The sequence below is a fragment of the Scomber japonicus genome, chromosome 19 (genome assembly GCF_027409825.1).
Source record: "Scomber japonicus isolate fScoJap1 chromosome 19, fScoJap1.pri, whole genome shotgun sequence".
Classification (NCBI taxonomy): domain Eukaryota; kingdom Metazoa; phylum Chordata; class Actinopteri; order Scombriformes; family Scombridae; genus Scomber; species Scomber japonicus.
The window spans coordinates 3,113,434-3,131,095 of NC_070596.1; the positions used below are offsets into that span (position 1 = coordinate 3,113,434).

Below are 17,662 nucleotides of genomic sequence, written 5' to 3' on the forward strand. Positions count from 1 at the left end.
GTGCACAGATTGACACACATTCACAGCACTAGCATACATCAACGTTTTCTGTTACATTACATCAGAGATGTTTTTACATGTTTTATTGTATTTGTGACATAGTTGTCTCATACATTATGAGATACTATATCATAACATTTAACATCCAGCTATCATGATAATAAGAGTTTTCCAGCAGTTACAATATACTGAATCATGATGGTAAGGTTTCCAATTTTTTTGTCCTTTGGTGAATACAGTGTGTGAAGCATCCCAGGGGGAGAAACATTGATGTGGAAATCTAAACGCTCAATAAACTGAGTCAATATAGTGTTATTACCACATCATCCCTGGGGGGGTTTATAACACTGTCCTTCCATACATTTCAGTGTGGAGGATCTTTTGCATCGATTGTGTCAACAATATGTTTATGGTTTTGTTACTCAAACATAATGGCTTTAAAGTCTGCTAGCAATAACAACTTGTATAGTAACTGATTATTTATAATAAATGTTTAACCACATATGTTCGGTCAGTGTTTTTATGAGTCTGTCTTTGTTTTAATTCTATGCAAAAAGCTGAATTTGTATCATTATATTGCTAAATACCTCTGTGAAGATTTGAGTTAAAGAACAGTTCAGCAGAGCCAGAGATACTTTTACTTCTTTAATTCTGTGCCTTCTTTTTTCCAGTCAAATCTTAGCACATACATTACCCACAATGCAACTCAACTGAACCGTTACATGCTATTCAGAGTCAATTTGACCCTTTTGTTTTACATTTATGTGTTTGTGTGTGTGTGTGTGTTTGTGTGTGTGTGTGTGTGCAGCTGATACACATTTTTATATCAATCAATCAATCTTTATTTATAAAGTGCCAAATCACAGAAGCACATTGTAAATCAACATTGAACATTATATATATATATGTGCAAATGTACAAATTTGACCTGTATTTATTTAAGAAACAAAAAACAAAAACCAGCATTCAAATGTTGTATTCATCACATTCTATAAAATGTTCTGGACCCTAAGATAGTGATTGTGAATGTCTTTTTTCCATAAGATTTTTCCATTTATTAATGACTGATGGGGAATTAATGCATGTAAATTGGTGTAAAGAGTAATTATGAGTCAATATGTGAACAGTATATGAGGGTCAATTCACAGTGTACAAATTTAATCATGTGGGGCAATTGATCAGATTTCACACAACTCACTCTGGAGACACAAAAGGTTTTATATTACATTTTTTGAACATGCAGTGATGCTCCCCAACATCTGGAAACACAAGCTGATGTGAAAAATTGCTTGACTTCCCCTTTAACACATGGTACACCTAACAGTTTTTTCCTAAAGATTTCAACCACATCATTTTCTGATATAAGTAAAACTGCTAAATTTCCCTTTTAAGATGATTGAATCAACACATTAAATATTATTGTGCAATTATTCTGGTATTTAAAATCCGGTTAGTGAGCACCTATGAATGAATAATGCAAACCAAGAAGTCAGGTGAACAAACCGTTTTTTACTTTACCACAAAGTGCACTGTATCTCTCTTTTCACTCACTAGTTCCTACATAATAAACTCCACTGTTTAGTCTATAGTGAGCGTCCATACTGAAAATGGTGAGTATTATGTAGATCAAAGTATTTTGAGACCTGATATATTTAAATTTGAAATATTGGGCTAACAAAAAAGGGGCTTTGCATTTAGATGTTCATGTGATGTTCATGAAAATAAATTTGCATAAAATATAAATGAATAGTGAAGTACAAAAATATTAAATGTGGAGAAGACGCATACGGAAGAACTTTGAGAGGCTTCTAGAGAGTAATACGTTTTCTCACTCCCCTGCAGATGTGTTACTGTAATTTACTCATGCTGTCCAATCAGTTGGCCACTGAGCAGGATCTAAAAAATAGGGTCTCAAAATCCTTGTGTGGGGGCCAATGAGGAAGAAACCAACACTACTCATTCATAGCTGGCAAGTTTTGCCAAATAAAGGGTTTTATTTGTCATGTTGTATTTTTTTTCAATTGATAATTAAATTAGAATAAAAATAACATTTTAAATAGATACAATTATTGATTATTTATCCATTTGTTTGTATATCCTTATGTTTCACTATTATTGAATATACATGAATTCATGATAATATGCCACATACTCTAATTTTCCAAGCAGCTAATTTTTTTCTTTTTTTAAATTTACTTATTTATTGTATTTTTTTACTGCAAGTTTCAAATAGGGTTCAGCCAAGAGGGAAGAAGTGTTTACACGTTGAGAGCGGAGGGTGCGTTCAACTTTACAAAGGGAAGCTCGAGGCTCCTATTTTTCTTGAGGGACTTAAATACAGCATCACCGATGACGTTGTAGAAGGGAGATAAACATGGCGTCCGGGCAGCAATGGGTGTTGGTGGAAATGGTACAAGCATTTTATGAGGTAATATTCTCCTCTCAGCAACTCAATCGGGTAGAATACTTTTCTGGCGTTTATAATTAGATAATTCGTGTGTTTAGCTTCATGTTGGTATTGTTCATTTAGACTTGGGACTACTTGTGAACTTGCCAGTCAGGAAGTAACCGTGGCCTCACAGTCAGCTGCCCTCATGTTGCTGTTCATGTAACTTAACAACAGTCAACGCGAAGAGGAGACGAGGAGGTTGGCTGATACTTAAAAATGTTTAGCTTCATCTATAGCGAGCTACAAAAGAAGAAAATGTAGTCTCGGTGGATTTATTGCAGAGGTGTTGTGGTTGAAGCTAACAGTAAGAGCAGCACAGTGAATGTATAGTTAGTCATTCTTTCTACTTCTTCTCTGTCCAGCTGCCAGTAAACGCGAAGTCATGTAAAGCTACTGCGAAAATATGAATGAAACTAAACGAGCTATTGCCTCAAATGTCCTATTTGATAGTAACAGCCGGTGATATAAAGAAGTAGTCAGACTCTGCTTAATGTCCTCATATCACCTGTCTCCTTCATGTATGATTACAGACACTCACATTGTTCTCCACAGTGATCAACTAAACCCTTTCATGGAAACCACTTTCCTCTTTAGGCTAACAGTTTTTTTTTTTTTTCAGTGTCATGTCATTATTTAGTAATTGCTGTAATTAGTAGATTTGTGTTACTTGAAGGTTATGTGGTCTAACATTAGAATTCTGTGGTCACAGTAACATGACAAGCTAATGATATTACTAATTATGGTTTATTGTGAGTGGGCTCAACTCTACAGGTGGGTGTCCTTCACTGTTACCTTTTAGCTTGCTACATATGTTTGGCAGCTGTGTGTTTATATCCATGCCTTCAGTACTCTCTAATTACAGATCTGTTTCTTTACTTCCGCACTCCTCTAAAATACTCGCAAAACATTCTATAAAAGAACAGCAGTATGGGTTCAGATTAAATGGGACAGCTGTGGAAGGTGTGGAGGAAACTGTAATAGAACATAAAGAATATGCAATGGGGATCTTCTGGGATCTTAGAAAGGATTTGACACTGTTGACCATGACGTAATACTGAAGAAATGACAAAGATATGGAATAAGAGGAGTAGCACTCTCTTGTTTTAGTAGTTACTATTGAAGGTTACTTGTGGGATTCCACTGTTGTTTATTTTGGTTTCCAAAATATTAAAAACAAATGATTTTGTAGATGATAGCTAATATGCATAATGAGATCAAACAAACACTATGTGGGTGGAATCTAGATAACAAGCTCTTACTAACAGCAGGTGTAAATGAAAAAGCTCATTATCCAGAAATGTGTCCTGATACAGATGTTAATGCCAGGAGGAAATGGGGCCTAAATATGGTGAATGACCAGGATCTTACACCATGTCTGTCTTCTTTCAGGCTCCTGCTTATCACCTGATTCTGGAGGGGATCCTCATATTATGGATTTTCAGACTTCTCTTCTCTAAGACCTACAAACTGCATGAGACCTACAGACTGACAGAGAAGGTAGATTCAGCACTGTGCAGTGAAAAGCAAACAGCAGTAGTGTTTGTGTTTGTATGTGTGTCACCAGACAGTTGTCATGTGGTTGTTTGTTACAGGAGAAGGAGGACCTGATTGAGGAATGGCAGCCTGAACCTCTTGTTCCTCCTTTTTCCAGAGATCATCCATCGCTCAAATATGACGTTGTCACAGGGTAAAACACATGAGACATTCTACTGATTTACTTCCATCTTTCAAACATTAGCTAAAGCCAAGTGTCCACAACGGGCCAATGGTCCACCCAAATTTGCCAACAGACTTCAGTCATATGTGACATGACTGAAGTGCTCTCTTACATCACTTCATGTTTTGAAATTGATGCAGAATACATGTAGAAATGTTCCATTTGATGGAAAGGTCTAGTCATAGAAAACATGGAGTCTTGGGTCTGAATATTTCTTTCAGTGTTCTGTCAGTCAGTCTGTACACCGTTACATTGTGTTTAACACTGTTTTTCATTCCAGCCCTCCCAGCCACAAAATCATAATCAATGGGAAAGAGTGTACCAACTTTGCATCATTTAACTTCCTGGGTCTCCTTGACAACGAGCGGGTTAAGGTCAGTACACTATTTGTAATTTTACTTTTTTTAAATTTTCCATTTGTCCATGTGTGATTGGAATGTGGACTAAATTAATGTTTCTTCTCCTTGCAGCAAAAGGCTTTGTCATCTCTGAAGAAATATGGTGTTGGAACATGTGGTCCAAGAGGCTTTTATGGAACTTTTGGTGAGTACCAGAGACTGTGTCAATCATGTGTTTCTAAAGGTTTGCTCAGATTCGGATACAGTGTAGAGCTGTGTAGGGATGAGCTGTTAGCAGTCAGTCACAGGCTGCAACCTGCAGCATAACGCTGTTACATCAGCCAGCATATTTCTGCTCTGTATGGTGGAGGAACCAGTTTGGGGGTGTATTCCAGACAAGTTTAAGAAGAACTTCCTGTCACTTGGAACAGTGGTTTCTCAACTTTTTTTGCTCAAGGCACACCAAAGGGCAAGCTGATGTGAATACACACCTGTATTCATATCAGTGATAACTTCTATAACATGTTATCACTCTTATCACTCATTAAAACACTTTTTATTTAATGCCAAATAAAATTTAAACTAGACACGGAGAGTCTAGCTTACAGTTAGGTTAAGCTTACACTGAGAAGGATTTTAAAATGCATGGGGCTGTATAGAGTTGAACTTATTCATCCTACATGTTTTTATCATAAGTAGAGCCTCATTTCTATCTACTAACACACATCAGATAGAGGGCATGATGTGTACCCCTCTCCACACACCAGCACTGAAAAGCGGACCATATTTTGACACTAGTAGATTCTAAAAAGACATTTTAAAAGGGTTATCGATTCTGCCTCTGTATTTGAAAATGGGTGCATACAAAATACTGCTTCAAATATTAATTCATAACTTTTCGTATAGTTGTTTATATTAATAAATATATATATAATTATCATAATAATGTATGATTGTCACAAAATCCCACAGCACACCATTTGGGAACCAGTGCATTAGAACATCTCTGTGATCAATTATGTCAAATATCATTATACCTGAACTCTATGTCCTTTTAATGATTTTAAAGCTAATTTATTATTTTATGCTGCAATCATTTTATTTATGTCTTTCTATTTTTCTGTACTTTGTTTTTTATTATGGGGGGGTGGGGGTGGGGGTTAATTGTATGTTTTAAGTTTCTCAAATTACATGTTTTTCTGTTTTATGTAAAGCACATTGAGTTGCCATTGTGTATGAAATGTGCTATATAAATAAAACTGCCTTGCCTTGAACTAGAAAGAAATAATTGACTTTGTAAAGAATTCATGTGTTGTAGAATAATAAGTATCCTGCATTACAGTGTTCTTTGTTTTTTTTATATACATTTTGAACGACTTCATTGTCTCTCTTACAGATGTTCACCTGGAGCTAGAGAGTCGTCTGGCTAAATTCATGAAAACAGAAGAGGCCATCATCTACTCGTACGGCTTTGCAACCATCGCTAGTGCCATCCCTGCCTACTCCAAGAGGGGGGACATCATCTTTGTGTTAGTATTGTCTCTGAAACAATCCTGAACCAACCTATAGTGATCAAACTGTAAAAAAGATGTTACACAAAGCACGATAAAATGTCATGTCACTGTATGTCCTATAGATTCTGTTTCTCTGTGTACAGTATCTCTCAGCTGACAGTCATTGCTTTGTCAGTAATACTTCACTTTAAGCACTTTCAACACATGTTTCCACAAGAGGGGAAAATAATAATAATAATGATGATATGATTTGTTTTTTTTTTACAGTTACAGAACAGTTAAGAAGAACAACTAACAATACATACGTGTGACATGTTTTAGTTATTTTGTGTTGTGTCATTGGTTATGTATCCAGGGATGAGGCAGCCTGCTTCTCCATCCAGAAAGGCCTTCAAGCATCTCGCAGCTATATTAAATACTTCAAACACAATGACATGGAAGATCTGGAGAGGCTGCTGAAGGAGCAGGAGCTGGAGGACCTAAAGGTCAGTACAGCATTTTTGGAGTATGGAGTTAGAGATTAACGGTAGGGTTGATAGGCAGGACAAAAGCTCACAATGGTGTGTGTGTGTGTGTGTGTGTGTGTGTGTGTCTGTCTGTGTGTGTGTGTGTGTGTGTCTGTGTGTGTGTGTGTGTGTGTGTGTGTGTGTGTGTGTGTGTGTGTGTGTGTGTGTGTGTGAGACTAATATTCTTTGTTTCTGTTACAGAATCCTCGTAAGGCTCGAGTGACCCGGAAGTTCATTGTAGTAGAGGGGCTGTACATCAACACTGCAGACGTCTGTCCTCTCCCTGAACTGGTACAAATATGCACTTTAAAAGCTACTAGTCATCATGTGTAGCCAACTGAGCAATCTGTTAGTACACTTAGAGTCCAGTCCAGTCCAGATAGCCATTACCTGTGTTTTAACAAACAGCAGTATTTATTTGTTATTTTTACAGGTTCTGTAAAAATAACAAATAAATTCCATTCTGGAAATGGTTTGGAATGTTTTGGAAAAGTTTTGAATTAGGGATGCCCTGATCTGATATCAAAGATATGGGATATAAGACAGGCTGCATGAACTTGGACCCCACACTTTTACCATGTCATAAATCAGTAGATTTATTTAATATGAATATACTAATCATCAATTTCTATATTTTGCTATTTAATATCTTCTCATTTGTGATCTGGGGCTTGCTCTGGGATGTAATTGCAAAATGCACCCATCATTTAGTGAGATCAAAGTGTCAAAATACTTGTTAAAAAGCTCCACAATACAGGAAATTACATCTACTCTGACATCCCTCCCATTTGACTATCCCAGCCACATTTCAAATGGTTCCATGCTGTATATGGTCATGTTTCTTTCCTTAAAGTGCAGATTAAATAAAAATGTCTTTGACGTATGGTCGTGACCATGAAAGCCCAACTTTCTTGAAAACCCCCCCCCCCCTCAAATCTGGTTACAAGGTTTTCTGAAAAGTTGATAGCGCTGGCTATGATGTTCAACAAAAGCCTCAACAAAGCTCTCCAACTGAAACAGTTGGTCCTGACCATCCAGACTTGGGATGGGGGGACAGGTAAAAATCCGTTACTGTGCCCTATAGACACTATGTGGGCTTACCTTTGTTTAAATTAAGTCAAATATTATGAAATAATTATGGAAAAGTTCTGAAAATTCAATGGAAAAAAATGTGTGAGAACCCTGTCTTAACACAGGTTTAACAGTCAGCTTTGTATACAGTGATATATTTTTAAAAACCCACAGATTCTATCCCTGAGCTGCTGTTTCATTACTGACAAACATGGAAAATGTATTTAATATCATGTCTTTGTGTAACTTACAGGTGAAGCTCAAGTACAAGTACAAAGTGCGGATCTTCCTGGAGGAGAGCATGTCTTTTGGTGTGTTGGGAGAACATGGGCGAGGGGTGACGGAGCACTTTGGGGTTAATGTGAGTACACTCAACAGTGCCTTAAACTTGCAGCAGCATTGTTGTGCTGATGAGATACAATGAATTGATTATCTCCAGTGCTGTTATTGTTATCATTTTACTAATTGTTTCAATTTGATCAACTTTTTCATTAACCAAACATGGTAGATCATATAAACTTTTACTGTCAGTATTCATTCACTGATAACATAGTACTGTCACTACTCAGGGTTATTATAGTTTTGAAATTTTCATTTAGTTTTTCAGTTATTTTTATTTCAGTTTAGTTTCAGTTAGTTGAACAAGTGATGAAGTAGTTGTTGTTTAGTTTGTATGTAGTTGTTCAGCCTTGAAATAATGCTGACACTGAGGTTTACTGTGTTTCTGACTGTCTCCTGCTTCTCTGTGAGAGCTTCCAAGCTGGACTTTTACATTAGTGGGATTTTTCCCTTTTAGCTGAATCCCACAAATGTTCCCTTCACTCTTCATCACCACACTTTTACTTTTATCTACTACGGAATCGGAGTCTAAATATTCCCATATTGGGCTGTGAAGTTTTCTGCCTGGAACTCCTTCTTCTTACCAGAAAATCGTAAAAATTGAACGTTAAGCATCTTCTTCTTGTGTGTTATGTGTCAGCCGGCATCTGCTATGCTGCCACCTACTGGAAGCAGTCTGTTCTCTCAAGAAGTCAAACTGATCAGGACACAGTAAAAATCCAAACAGATTTTATCTGCAGTTCAGTTAATTTTTAGTGAGTTCTGCATTGTTCATATTAGTTTTTATTTAGTTTCCTTCTTTTTTTTCATGTTTGTTTTTATTTCAGTTAACTCAATTCTTTTTTGTCACTGCTAGTTTTAGTGAACTATAATAACCCTTTTCTACTCATGCAGATAGATGACATTGATCTGATCAGTGCAAACATGGAGAACGCTGTGGCTTCTATCGGAGGCTTCTGCTGTGGACGCTCCTTTGTGATTGACCACCAGGTAAATGACAGAGGCTTTGTTAATGCTTGATTAGAAAACCTCTGTTTAAAATGTGTCTGTTCATTACAGTTGATGCTTTAATGACATTGTTGATCATTGTATCACTGCTCCATATAAAGCTTTGACACATATGTATAATCAGCAGGTAACCACACACTGGGACTTGTCATAGCAGGAAGAGAGACTAGTATCTGTAGATGACCCAGCATGTACAGTATAATACACTATCACAAACAGGAACATCTAAATGGAATGAAAAATAACTATTAATGTTATGAATTACATCTGTGTAATGTCCACTGTCAGCAAGTCAGTGAAAGGAATATTTTATCAGATGTCTTATTTATACATTTGTTGTAGTCAGTTGTGATCTATTTAGGTAAGGTACGGTCAAACTTTATTGATCCCCATAGGGAGAAATTCCAAATTGACACAACAGTAGCCTTGTAATGGTGACGTGATAAAAAATAAAATAAAATATTATATACAATAAACAATCTCTATAATTATCTGTAATTATATAAACATCTACATCTATATGACATCTACACTTTAAACTAGCTTTATTGAGAGACTCATCTCAAGTCTTTATAAGAGTATAAACCAGGTTTGATGAGGCGTGTGAACAGTTTCCATTCCATCCATTAAGCCAACATCTACACAGGAATGTCTTGTAAACATCTATGTTAACATCATTGTGCAGTCCAGCATCTTTCACTCACTGTCACTCCAAAGAGGACAGAGCTTGAGTAGTTTTACAAAGAAGCTGCTACAGACCTGTCTATATGTAGTCTAACCCTAACCCTAACCCTATGAAAGCTGCTTCTATTAAATATTGGTGTTTCCCTTGAATATTAGAGTTCAGTGTGAATATGCTTCTCAATCCTACTAGCAACAATTGTAAAAAGGTGTGTTTGTGTGTGTGTGTGTGTGTGTGTGTGTGTGTTAGCGGCTGTCGGGTCAGGGCTACTGTTTCTCTGCCTCTCTGCCTCCCATGCTGGCTGCTGCTGCCATAGAAGCCCTCAACATCATGGAGGAGGATCCAGGTCTGCTTTTTACAGCTTACTCCTCTGTACCTTTCATTTGTGTTCACCTGAACAGCAGAGACGGACTAATATTATAGAAAGGCTTTTACATTTTCAGTTTGTAGTTCCTCCTGTTTATATACATGTATTTACATAGTTCTAGTAAGACACACCTGAGTGTTCTGACCTGTTCTCACTCATCTATCTTCATCTGGTTTGCAGATATTTTTACTGTCCTGAGGGAAAAATGCAAACATGTTTACAACGCGTTACAAGGGTAAGTTCAATGCTTACAATCTGTTACTGTGGGTTGAAATACCAGCTTCATAAAATGTTTCATAAAAAAGATTGTCTTTATATTGTTTTAAATATGAATTTTAGAGATGTGGGTAGCAATGGACCTCTTTCATGGATATATAATAAGACCTGGACACAGTGTTGCTGTTCAGTCTTGCTCCATATTTGCCTGCTGGCCACTTGCATTATTGCAGAGAAACATTGCCCTACAGCCCAAAAAGCATTTTCCATAGAGCAACATTATAAAAGAGACATGTATAAAACTGCTCCAGATCCAGATCTTATAATACATCATGACCTCTTCACACAGCCTGGCTTCAGATTCATCATCTATTTTATTCAGCAGTCTCCACTTTTAAAGAGTGTAGGTATGTGATAGTGAAATTGACATTACATGGACCCTAGTCCTGAAGTATTATTTCAGCTTCAGAAAGAACCAAGTAGCTGACTAGGTACAAGTGCAGAGATAAAGAGCACTAGACAGAAGTTGTTGTTATTAATATTATTATTGCTGTTGTTATTATCATAGTAACAAAAAACTAGAAGTAGACAAGTGCATTAGAAATACCATAAACATCATGCAAAAATTAAAAGGATTTGAAGCAAGTGTGGAAGCAGTTGAGAGATCCTGCTTAAGTCTCTACACTAGTAACTGTAACTGGCTGGTAAACTTGTCCCAGCATTAGTCAGCAGGTTCCATCCTCTGAGCATGTCAACAACATATCCAGGCCAGCAGAGACTTGAAAGTTTCAGTCATACTCCAGTATGTCAGTGTTCTATTATGTGTTGATGTATTACAGAACTCCAGGTCTGAAGTTAGTAGGAGTACCGTTGGCCCCGGCTCTTCACTTACAGCTGGAGAGAAGTTCAGGCTCCAGAGACTCTGACATGCAGCTGCTCCGCTCTATTGTAGATTATGTAAGTTCTCCTTTTCCCAGCAGAATACATCACACTCCTGCACCACAGCATATTGAAAGGTTGTGATCGTGTTCTTTGAATCTGTGTACTCTTTGATAGGACACATAACAATTAAACTTGGTCATATTTGCTTCTTTTGCCGTTAATGTGACATGAGAAGACAAAAAAAAGTCCATATGTTTATTGGCTAAAAATAGATTTCAAATGATGCATCTGTAGAGAAATGAATGAAACACTGTTTGAGTTAAGCAGAGATCACAGCTCATACAGTCTGCCTTCAGTGTCTCACATTAGTTTCCATGTTTTCTGTTTTAGTGTTTGGAGAGACATGTGGCTCTGACCCTCGCTCGTTACCTGGAAAAAGAGGAACGATTCCTCCCTCTACCCAGGTAAGCTTTATATCACTGCTGGAGATACTCCACATACTGTAAACATAGAACAGTTAGGTGTGTAAGGATCTTCATACAGTTACATACAGAGTATGGCAATTAGTAATTGTGCTGTGGAGCTTCATCCACTTCCTTTTCTTCTTTTGTGTCACTTTGCCACATTACACACACAGATTACACACATATATTCATATATTACACATATATTCCTATATTACACACATATTTTACACAAATATATACCTATATTACACACACAGCTCCATGTTTGTATTCATTTCTAGAGTTATTTTTTTTATTGACATGTGAAAGAAAGTATTTTTCTTTTATTCAGTGTTTTAAAAAAACAACTACTGTAATTCTATACAGTCTGATCCAGTTTGTAGTTTTGTACTGACTTAGTAACAGTTCCATAAACAGTTTTTAACATCTTATGTTACTGATGTAACAGTAGTAATATTAGGACTGTGACAGTAGAGATGTAGTATTAGTATTAGTCATGATAATGAGTGTATCACTGACAGACACAGACAATGACTTTACTTCTTTTCTTTGAGCAGACTGATGTTTTGAATCTGCAAACATTTTAAAGTTACAAGAGTAACAAGTAAAAGTCATGAATGTGAATTTTACTATGTGTTAGTTATGTTTGTTGTTTTGCCATCAGCTCTTTGAAATGCCACCAGTTACTGTTTTCCCTCTCTCTAAATGTTTGGGTCCAAATATGGAAGAGTGCTCCTCCCTCGTGTCTCCTCTGATGTGGGAGTGAAAGTCATCAGTGTAATTAGTGCTGACAGACAGAGACTTCACATTCCACTGTGACTTTCAGCACAAATGAATACAAAACTAACTGACTTTGTTAAGCTTTTAGTCCAGGAGCTTTTAGTCCAGGATATTATGATGTCATGGGTGTAGGTTTTTCAGAAGTGAAGGCAACACAGTAAAATCAGTGATTAAAGTAGTAATTATATATAAATGCATATTATATCTGCCATGTACATTGCTGCATTATAATGAACTAACCCTAAAATCAAAAAAGTAATTTGATGTTATCTTCAAACTATTTCAAATGTGAACAGCGACCCTTTAAACTCCATCTAAGTGATTTGTGACAAAATGCACAGTTTTCCCTCTTTTCAGTTTCAGTCATCTGAATAAATCAAATCAATGTTACATCTTTCAACGTTACACCCTTTTTAGTACCAATGGCCTGGCCTATCTCTAACCTACTACTGTATATGGAAGAAACAACTCTAATAGTTTCCTCTAAATTAAAATTAAATGGATGCATCAGTGTATGTGTCTCTCTCTCTCTCTCTCTCTCTCTCTCTCTCTCTCTCTCTCTCTCTCTCTCTCTCTCTCTCTCTCTCTCTCTCTCTCTCTCTTTCTCTCTTTCTCTCTTTCTCTCACTCACACACTCTCTCTCACTCACTCACTCACTCACACTCTCTCTCTCACTCACTCACTCATACTCTCTCTCTCACTCGCACTCTCTCTCTCACTCACTCACACACACACTCACTCACTCACTCATTCTCTCTCTCTCTCTCTCTCTCTCTCTCTCACGAACAATATTTATTAAGAGTTAAGATGGTATCTTAAAAACAATATTTATTAAGAGTTAAGATGGTATCTTAAAGGTGTAGGGAAAGTGAAACATGAAAAGAAAAGAGAGGAATTGAACCAGGAGAAGAATATATGGAACACAAGTAAAATATTGTATGTACATTATTGTAAATTTCTTCATAAATCACCACCTTGTAATAATGCAGAGGATTAGTTTCACCATGGAGATAAGTGTGAAAATGTTAAAATGGACTCACTTGTGTGTTTAGTCTGTGCATTGATTGTGTGTTCCACCTGTGTGTGTCCCCTCAGCATCAGAGTGGTGGTCACCATTGAACAGAGTGAGGAGGACATCCAGAAGGCTGTGTCTTGTATCCAGGAGGCAGCTGCAGCTGTTCTTAAATGACCAAGTTCAATGACACAGTTCATTCATGCTCAATGTAAGCATCACTGGAGCTTTAGCAGCAGTAGCAGCAGTCCATGAGTGGAGTGGGTAGGACATCACTGTGAGAGGAACATTCCCAACCAGACGTCTGTCAGCTCTGCAAACTCTTTACTGCTAAATGCACATTTTCTATCTCTTAGCTTTGCTTTTGTTTGTCTATTAACATTTTTTGCCTGTGTTCTCATTTATCATGTGTCATATTCATACTACATGTTATATATTGTTATGAATGGAAGTGTTGGCCTTTAGCAGGACTGTCATGAATGAATGATAATGGTTCCAAGTCACTAATAAAGAAAAACAACTGCAGTGAAAACTAGACTTGATCTCTGATGACCAAATGTTTTTAATGTACTGACCAAAGAGTAGACACTGTGCTCATGTTTAATTTAATACAGTATGTCTGCACTGCTCCAGTACATCAACTCTGTGACACGCGTTTGAGTTTTTTATGCCACTACTTGTTTTCTCTGAAATTGACACAGTTTTTTTTTTTTTTTTTACACACAGATTATTTTGTTCTTTTGTTTCCAGTTTACGTGTCTTCTGTTTGTGGTCGATGCATTTCTGACCCTTTTATGAAACGTAAATATATCTTATTTAAAGTGAGTTGTGGTGTTTGTGTTTTTTTTGTGGACTGATCATGCATCTGGTTGGAAAAGAAAACTAGACACTTTTTTTAGTTAAGCAATTTAGTTTTTTCATTCAGGTATTACCACAGCATGGCCTGAACACAAATAACAATACATATGCTAACAGACCAGTAATCAATTGTTTCATTCTTTGTTATTAATTTTAGTTTATTATATTTTACACAAGTCTAAATTTACACAAAAACTGACAATAAAATAAAGAGTACAGGGAGAGGCAGAAAACCCAAATGTTTTTATTGAAAACCTCCAACTAAAAGATGTTAAAATTACACAATATTACAGAAAATAATATGACCACATAGAACACACCAAATCATTACAAATAAATATAATGATAGCGATCAAAATAAAGAATAGACGAATGTACTAGTACTGTTGTCCACTGTCTGCAATGCTCTATTCAGTACAATAATGTGTATCTGTAGGGATAAAGGGCTAGTAGAAGTAACTGAAATCCACCAGAGATTGATTAAATGTATATACACACATACCAATCAGTCACATTAAAACCACTGACAGATGAAGTGAATAACATGATGATGTCCCTACAGTGACACCTGTTAATGGGTGGTATATATTAGACAGCAAGTGAACGGTCAATTAATTGATGTGAAAACAGGAAAACTGCACAAGTGTAGGGATCGGAGCAACTTTCACAAGGCCAAAATGGTAAAAGTGCAGGTCTGGTGGGGTCTTCCTGCAACTACTGGTGACAACTGCTAATCCCTCAGAAGAACTACTGTAACACAAATTGTTGAAAAAGTTCAGGCTGGCTATGATTGACAGGTGTCAGAACACAGTGCATTGCAGCTTGCTGTGTAGAGAGCTGTAGAGCCACAGATTGATCCATGCTAACCTCTGTACATCACCAAAAGCACCTACAATGGGCATGTGAGCATCCGACCTGGACCATGGAGCAATGGAAGAGGAGGCCTGGTCTGATCTGCTCAGCCTTCTGCTGTAAAGCACAACTGAGATGCAGATTTCAATTTAGAGATATTTCTCTTAGTGCTGATTGGTTTCCACCTGTGAGTGCTGTTACATCACTAGAAATGTATGCACATGTACTGAGGTAGGTATGTGCTCCTTGCCTCAGGCTGTAAGAGATCCAGCTGCTTTCTAACCTGTATTTTATCACTCTAATCATGCTGACAAAAAAGACAGCTGATGACTATTAATCCAATGATTTATGAAGTCAGCATGTCATAAAAAAGGTTATTAAAGCAAATACTCAGATGATATCAAGTTAATACTCATGGCATCAAGTTCATTCTAAAATCTGTCACTTTAGAAGCCAGCTGCTTACTGGAAATGGGTTTATTACAAGCTGGTTCCAGTATCTCTTCTCAATGTTTCAATTAAAAAAAAACAATACAAATAATGTTCATCATGATGTTATCCCTGGCAGTGTGAAGACTTTAAGTTAGTTAAATAAAGGTAAGTGTTCCAGTCTGGCTGAGGACCTTTGGTACTCTACAGTGTCCCATCTAATTATTACATCCAAATGATCCCAAAAATATTAACAAATATCAAAATAAATCTGGATTGAGTGGTTGCAGTGGAAGGCCTGGAATATTAAAACACATAATGAATCAAAATAATACATTCTGAAATAAATATACTGTACATGTTGTTATTATATTAATGAATTAAATTAAATTATTATTTAATTAAATAATTCGATAAATGATATAAATTAATTTGTAGAAACAACTTATATACTACACGTATACTCTATTTTGTAATCAATTACCAGTTTCTAGGCTGCTCGTTTAGGCAATTATTTAATCATTTATGTAAATCTGAATACTTATGAATAAGTGTGTAACATGTAGTCCTCCATATATTTGTTTTAATTTATTTATTTATTTAGTTTTGGTTTTGGTTTTTTGTTTTTTTAAATTAAAACAGCCATCAAGTGGGAATGTAATGTTTGACAAATGTTACAATGTGTAAATTAAAAGACAAAATGGAACAAAAGCAAGAGTCCTCTGATGATTCATACATGATAGAGTTATGAGGGTAATGTTGAGCTTGTTCATTCTTGATCTTCTCAGCAGTTTAACACAAACTTCTCCACAGAGCAGTAGTGCAGGTTGTGAAGCAGTGTGCTTCTGTCTGTAGATGGGGCCCTTTACAAAACCTTCCTACACCTCTGTGTGCGCGTGTTAGTGCGCGCGTGCATTCTTTGTGAGCGCTAGGAGGCCACTTTGGGACCAACAGCTCCGGAGGAGCCGCGCGGCTCTCGACGTGTCTACCGAACTGAACAGGAGATGAACGCAGTGTTTTCCTCTCCGAACCCGCATCTGTCCCGCATCTGTCCCGCACCTTCATGTCGGAGTCTGCAGCCTGGAACCAGAGCTGTGTGTGTGTGTGTGTGTGTGTGAACTCTGCTACTGACTGAGAACAGAAGAAAAGGTGAAAACATCCAACAGAGGAAGCTCGGCTCCTTCAACTGGATGAAAGTATCTTCACGCAGATTAGTGTGTTTAATATTCTGCAGAACACGCGGAGTGGATTGTGTCGCTATGTTCTCCTCCATGAACACTCTGCTCTGGCTGCTTTTACTGGCTCCAAATCTGAGATGCAACGGTAAGTCTGTTTCATAGCACAGCTTTCTAAAACACAGAAAAAGTTCACATTTTACTGATGAGCTACGCAACATGTAGAAGAAAGAAGAAGAAAGCGAGTGAAAGCTCAGCAGTATTTTCTTTTGATCGTTTCGGGAACTTGAGGAATAGTTTTCAGCATGGACTTCTTGCCTTCATGCGTTGAGTTTATTCTAAACAATAGATGGAACTTTTTCTTTTGTTTTTTTAATGCAGTTAAAATAAAACTCAACAGAATGGTTTTAGATCCATTGTGCTGTTTGGATTTCACATCTTATCTGCAGCAAAAGGCTCATTTTGACTTTGCATCCCTTTAAACTTCAACCGTCTCACTGTTTCATTTCAATCTCAGTCACATTCAATCACTTTATCCGCAGTTACATTCTGGTTTAAAGGGTTATTTAAATATCATGCTTGTCCCTGGAAGTTATTAGTTTCATGCACATTTCACCTTCATCTTTAAACTGTGTGGATGGTTTTAATGGGGAGTGGGGGTCGGGTGGGGGGGGGGCTCTCCTTATAGCTTTCTGTGACCACTTAAACACTCTTTGTCCTCTTTCAACTTGTTGACATGTGTTTCAGCTTCTACTCTTCATAAAAAAGGTGCTTGTGTCAGACTCAAAGGAGCACTGTGTCGTTGTCATGTTAATTGAACGCATAGCTCGAGGTGATCTCTAGTCTTTGTCAGTCATGCTAATTCATTTACTCTCTCTGCGGGAGGTGAGAGCTGTTGAGATTTCCTGTTTTCAGCTCAGTGGGTTTACCATTTGGTATGAAGTGAAAGGGGCATGGGGGGTGGGGCGCAGAGGGCTAAATCATTAGCACTTCCCCCTCCT

General features: G+C 37.1%; 1 protein-coding gene across 1 annotated transcript; it reads left to right on the forward strand.

Annotated features, from left to right (window-relative positions):
- The first annotated feature begins 2,363 nt into the window (after positions 1 to 2,363).
- sptlc1 (serine palmitoyltransferase, long chain base subunit 1) lies at positions 2,364 to 14,119 on the forward strand. Its single transcript, XM_053340005.1, has 15 exons — positions 2,364 to 2,428; positions 3,839 to 3,946; positions 4,042 to 4,136; positions 4,447 to 4,540; positions 4,637 to 4,709; positions 5,901 to 6,033; positions 6,374 to 6,503; positions 6,726 to 6,815; positions 7,849 to 7,956; positions 8,829 to 8,924; positions 9,874 to 9,970; positions 10,172 to 10,226; positions 11,047 to 11,164; positions 11,480 to 11,553; positions 13,432 to 14,119. The coding sequence occupies exons 1-15, from the start codon at positions 2,375 to 2,377 to the stop codon at positions 13,523 to 13,525; spliced, it is 1,419 nt and encodes a 472-aa protein (XP_053195980.1). The 5' UTR covers positions 2,364 to 2,374; the 3' UTR covers positions 13,526 to 14,119.
- The last annotated feature ends 3,543 nt before the right edge of the window (positions 14,120 to 17,662 follow it).

What these genes read in the sequence shown, in the direction of transcription:
- sptlc1 (XM_053340005.1), top strand. Translation starts at nt 2,375, where the DNA reads ATGGCGTCCGGGCAGCAATGGGTGTTGGTGGAAATGGTACAAGCATTT. An exon ending in AGGCTTTTATGGAACTTTTG is followed by an intron (nt 4,710 to 5,900) that starts GTGAGTACCAGA and finishes TCTCTCTTACAG; the next exon opens with ATGTTCACCTGGAGCTAGAG. An exon ending in TCCGCTCTATTGTAGATTAT is followed by an intron (nt 11,165 to 11,479) that starts GTAAGTTCTCCT and finishes TTTCTGTTTTAG; the next exon opens with TGTTTGGAGAGACATGTGGC.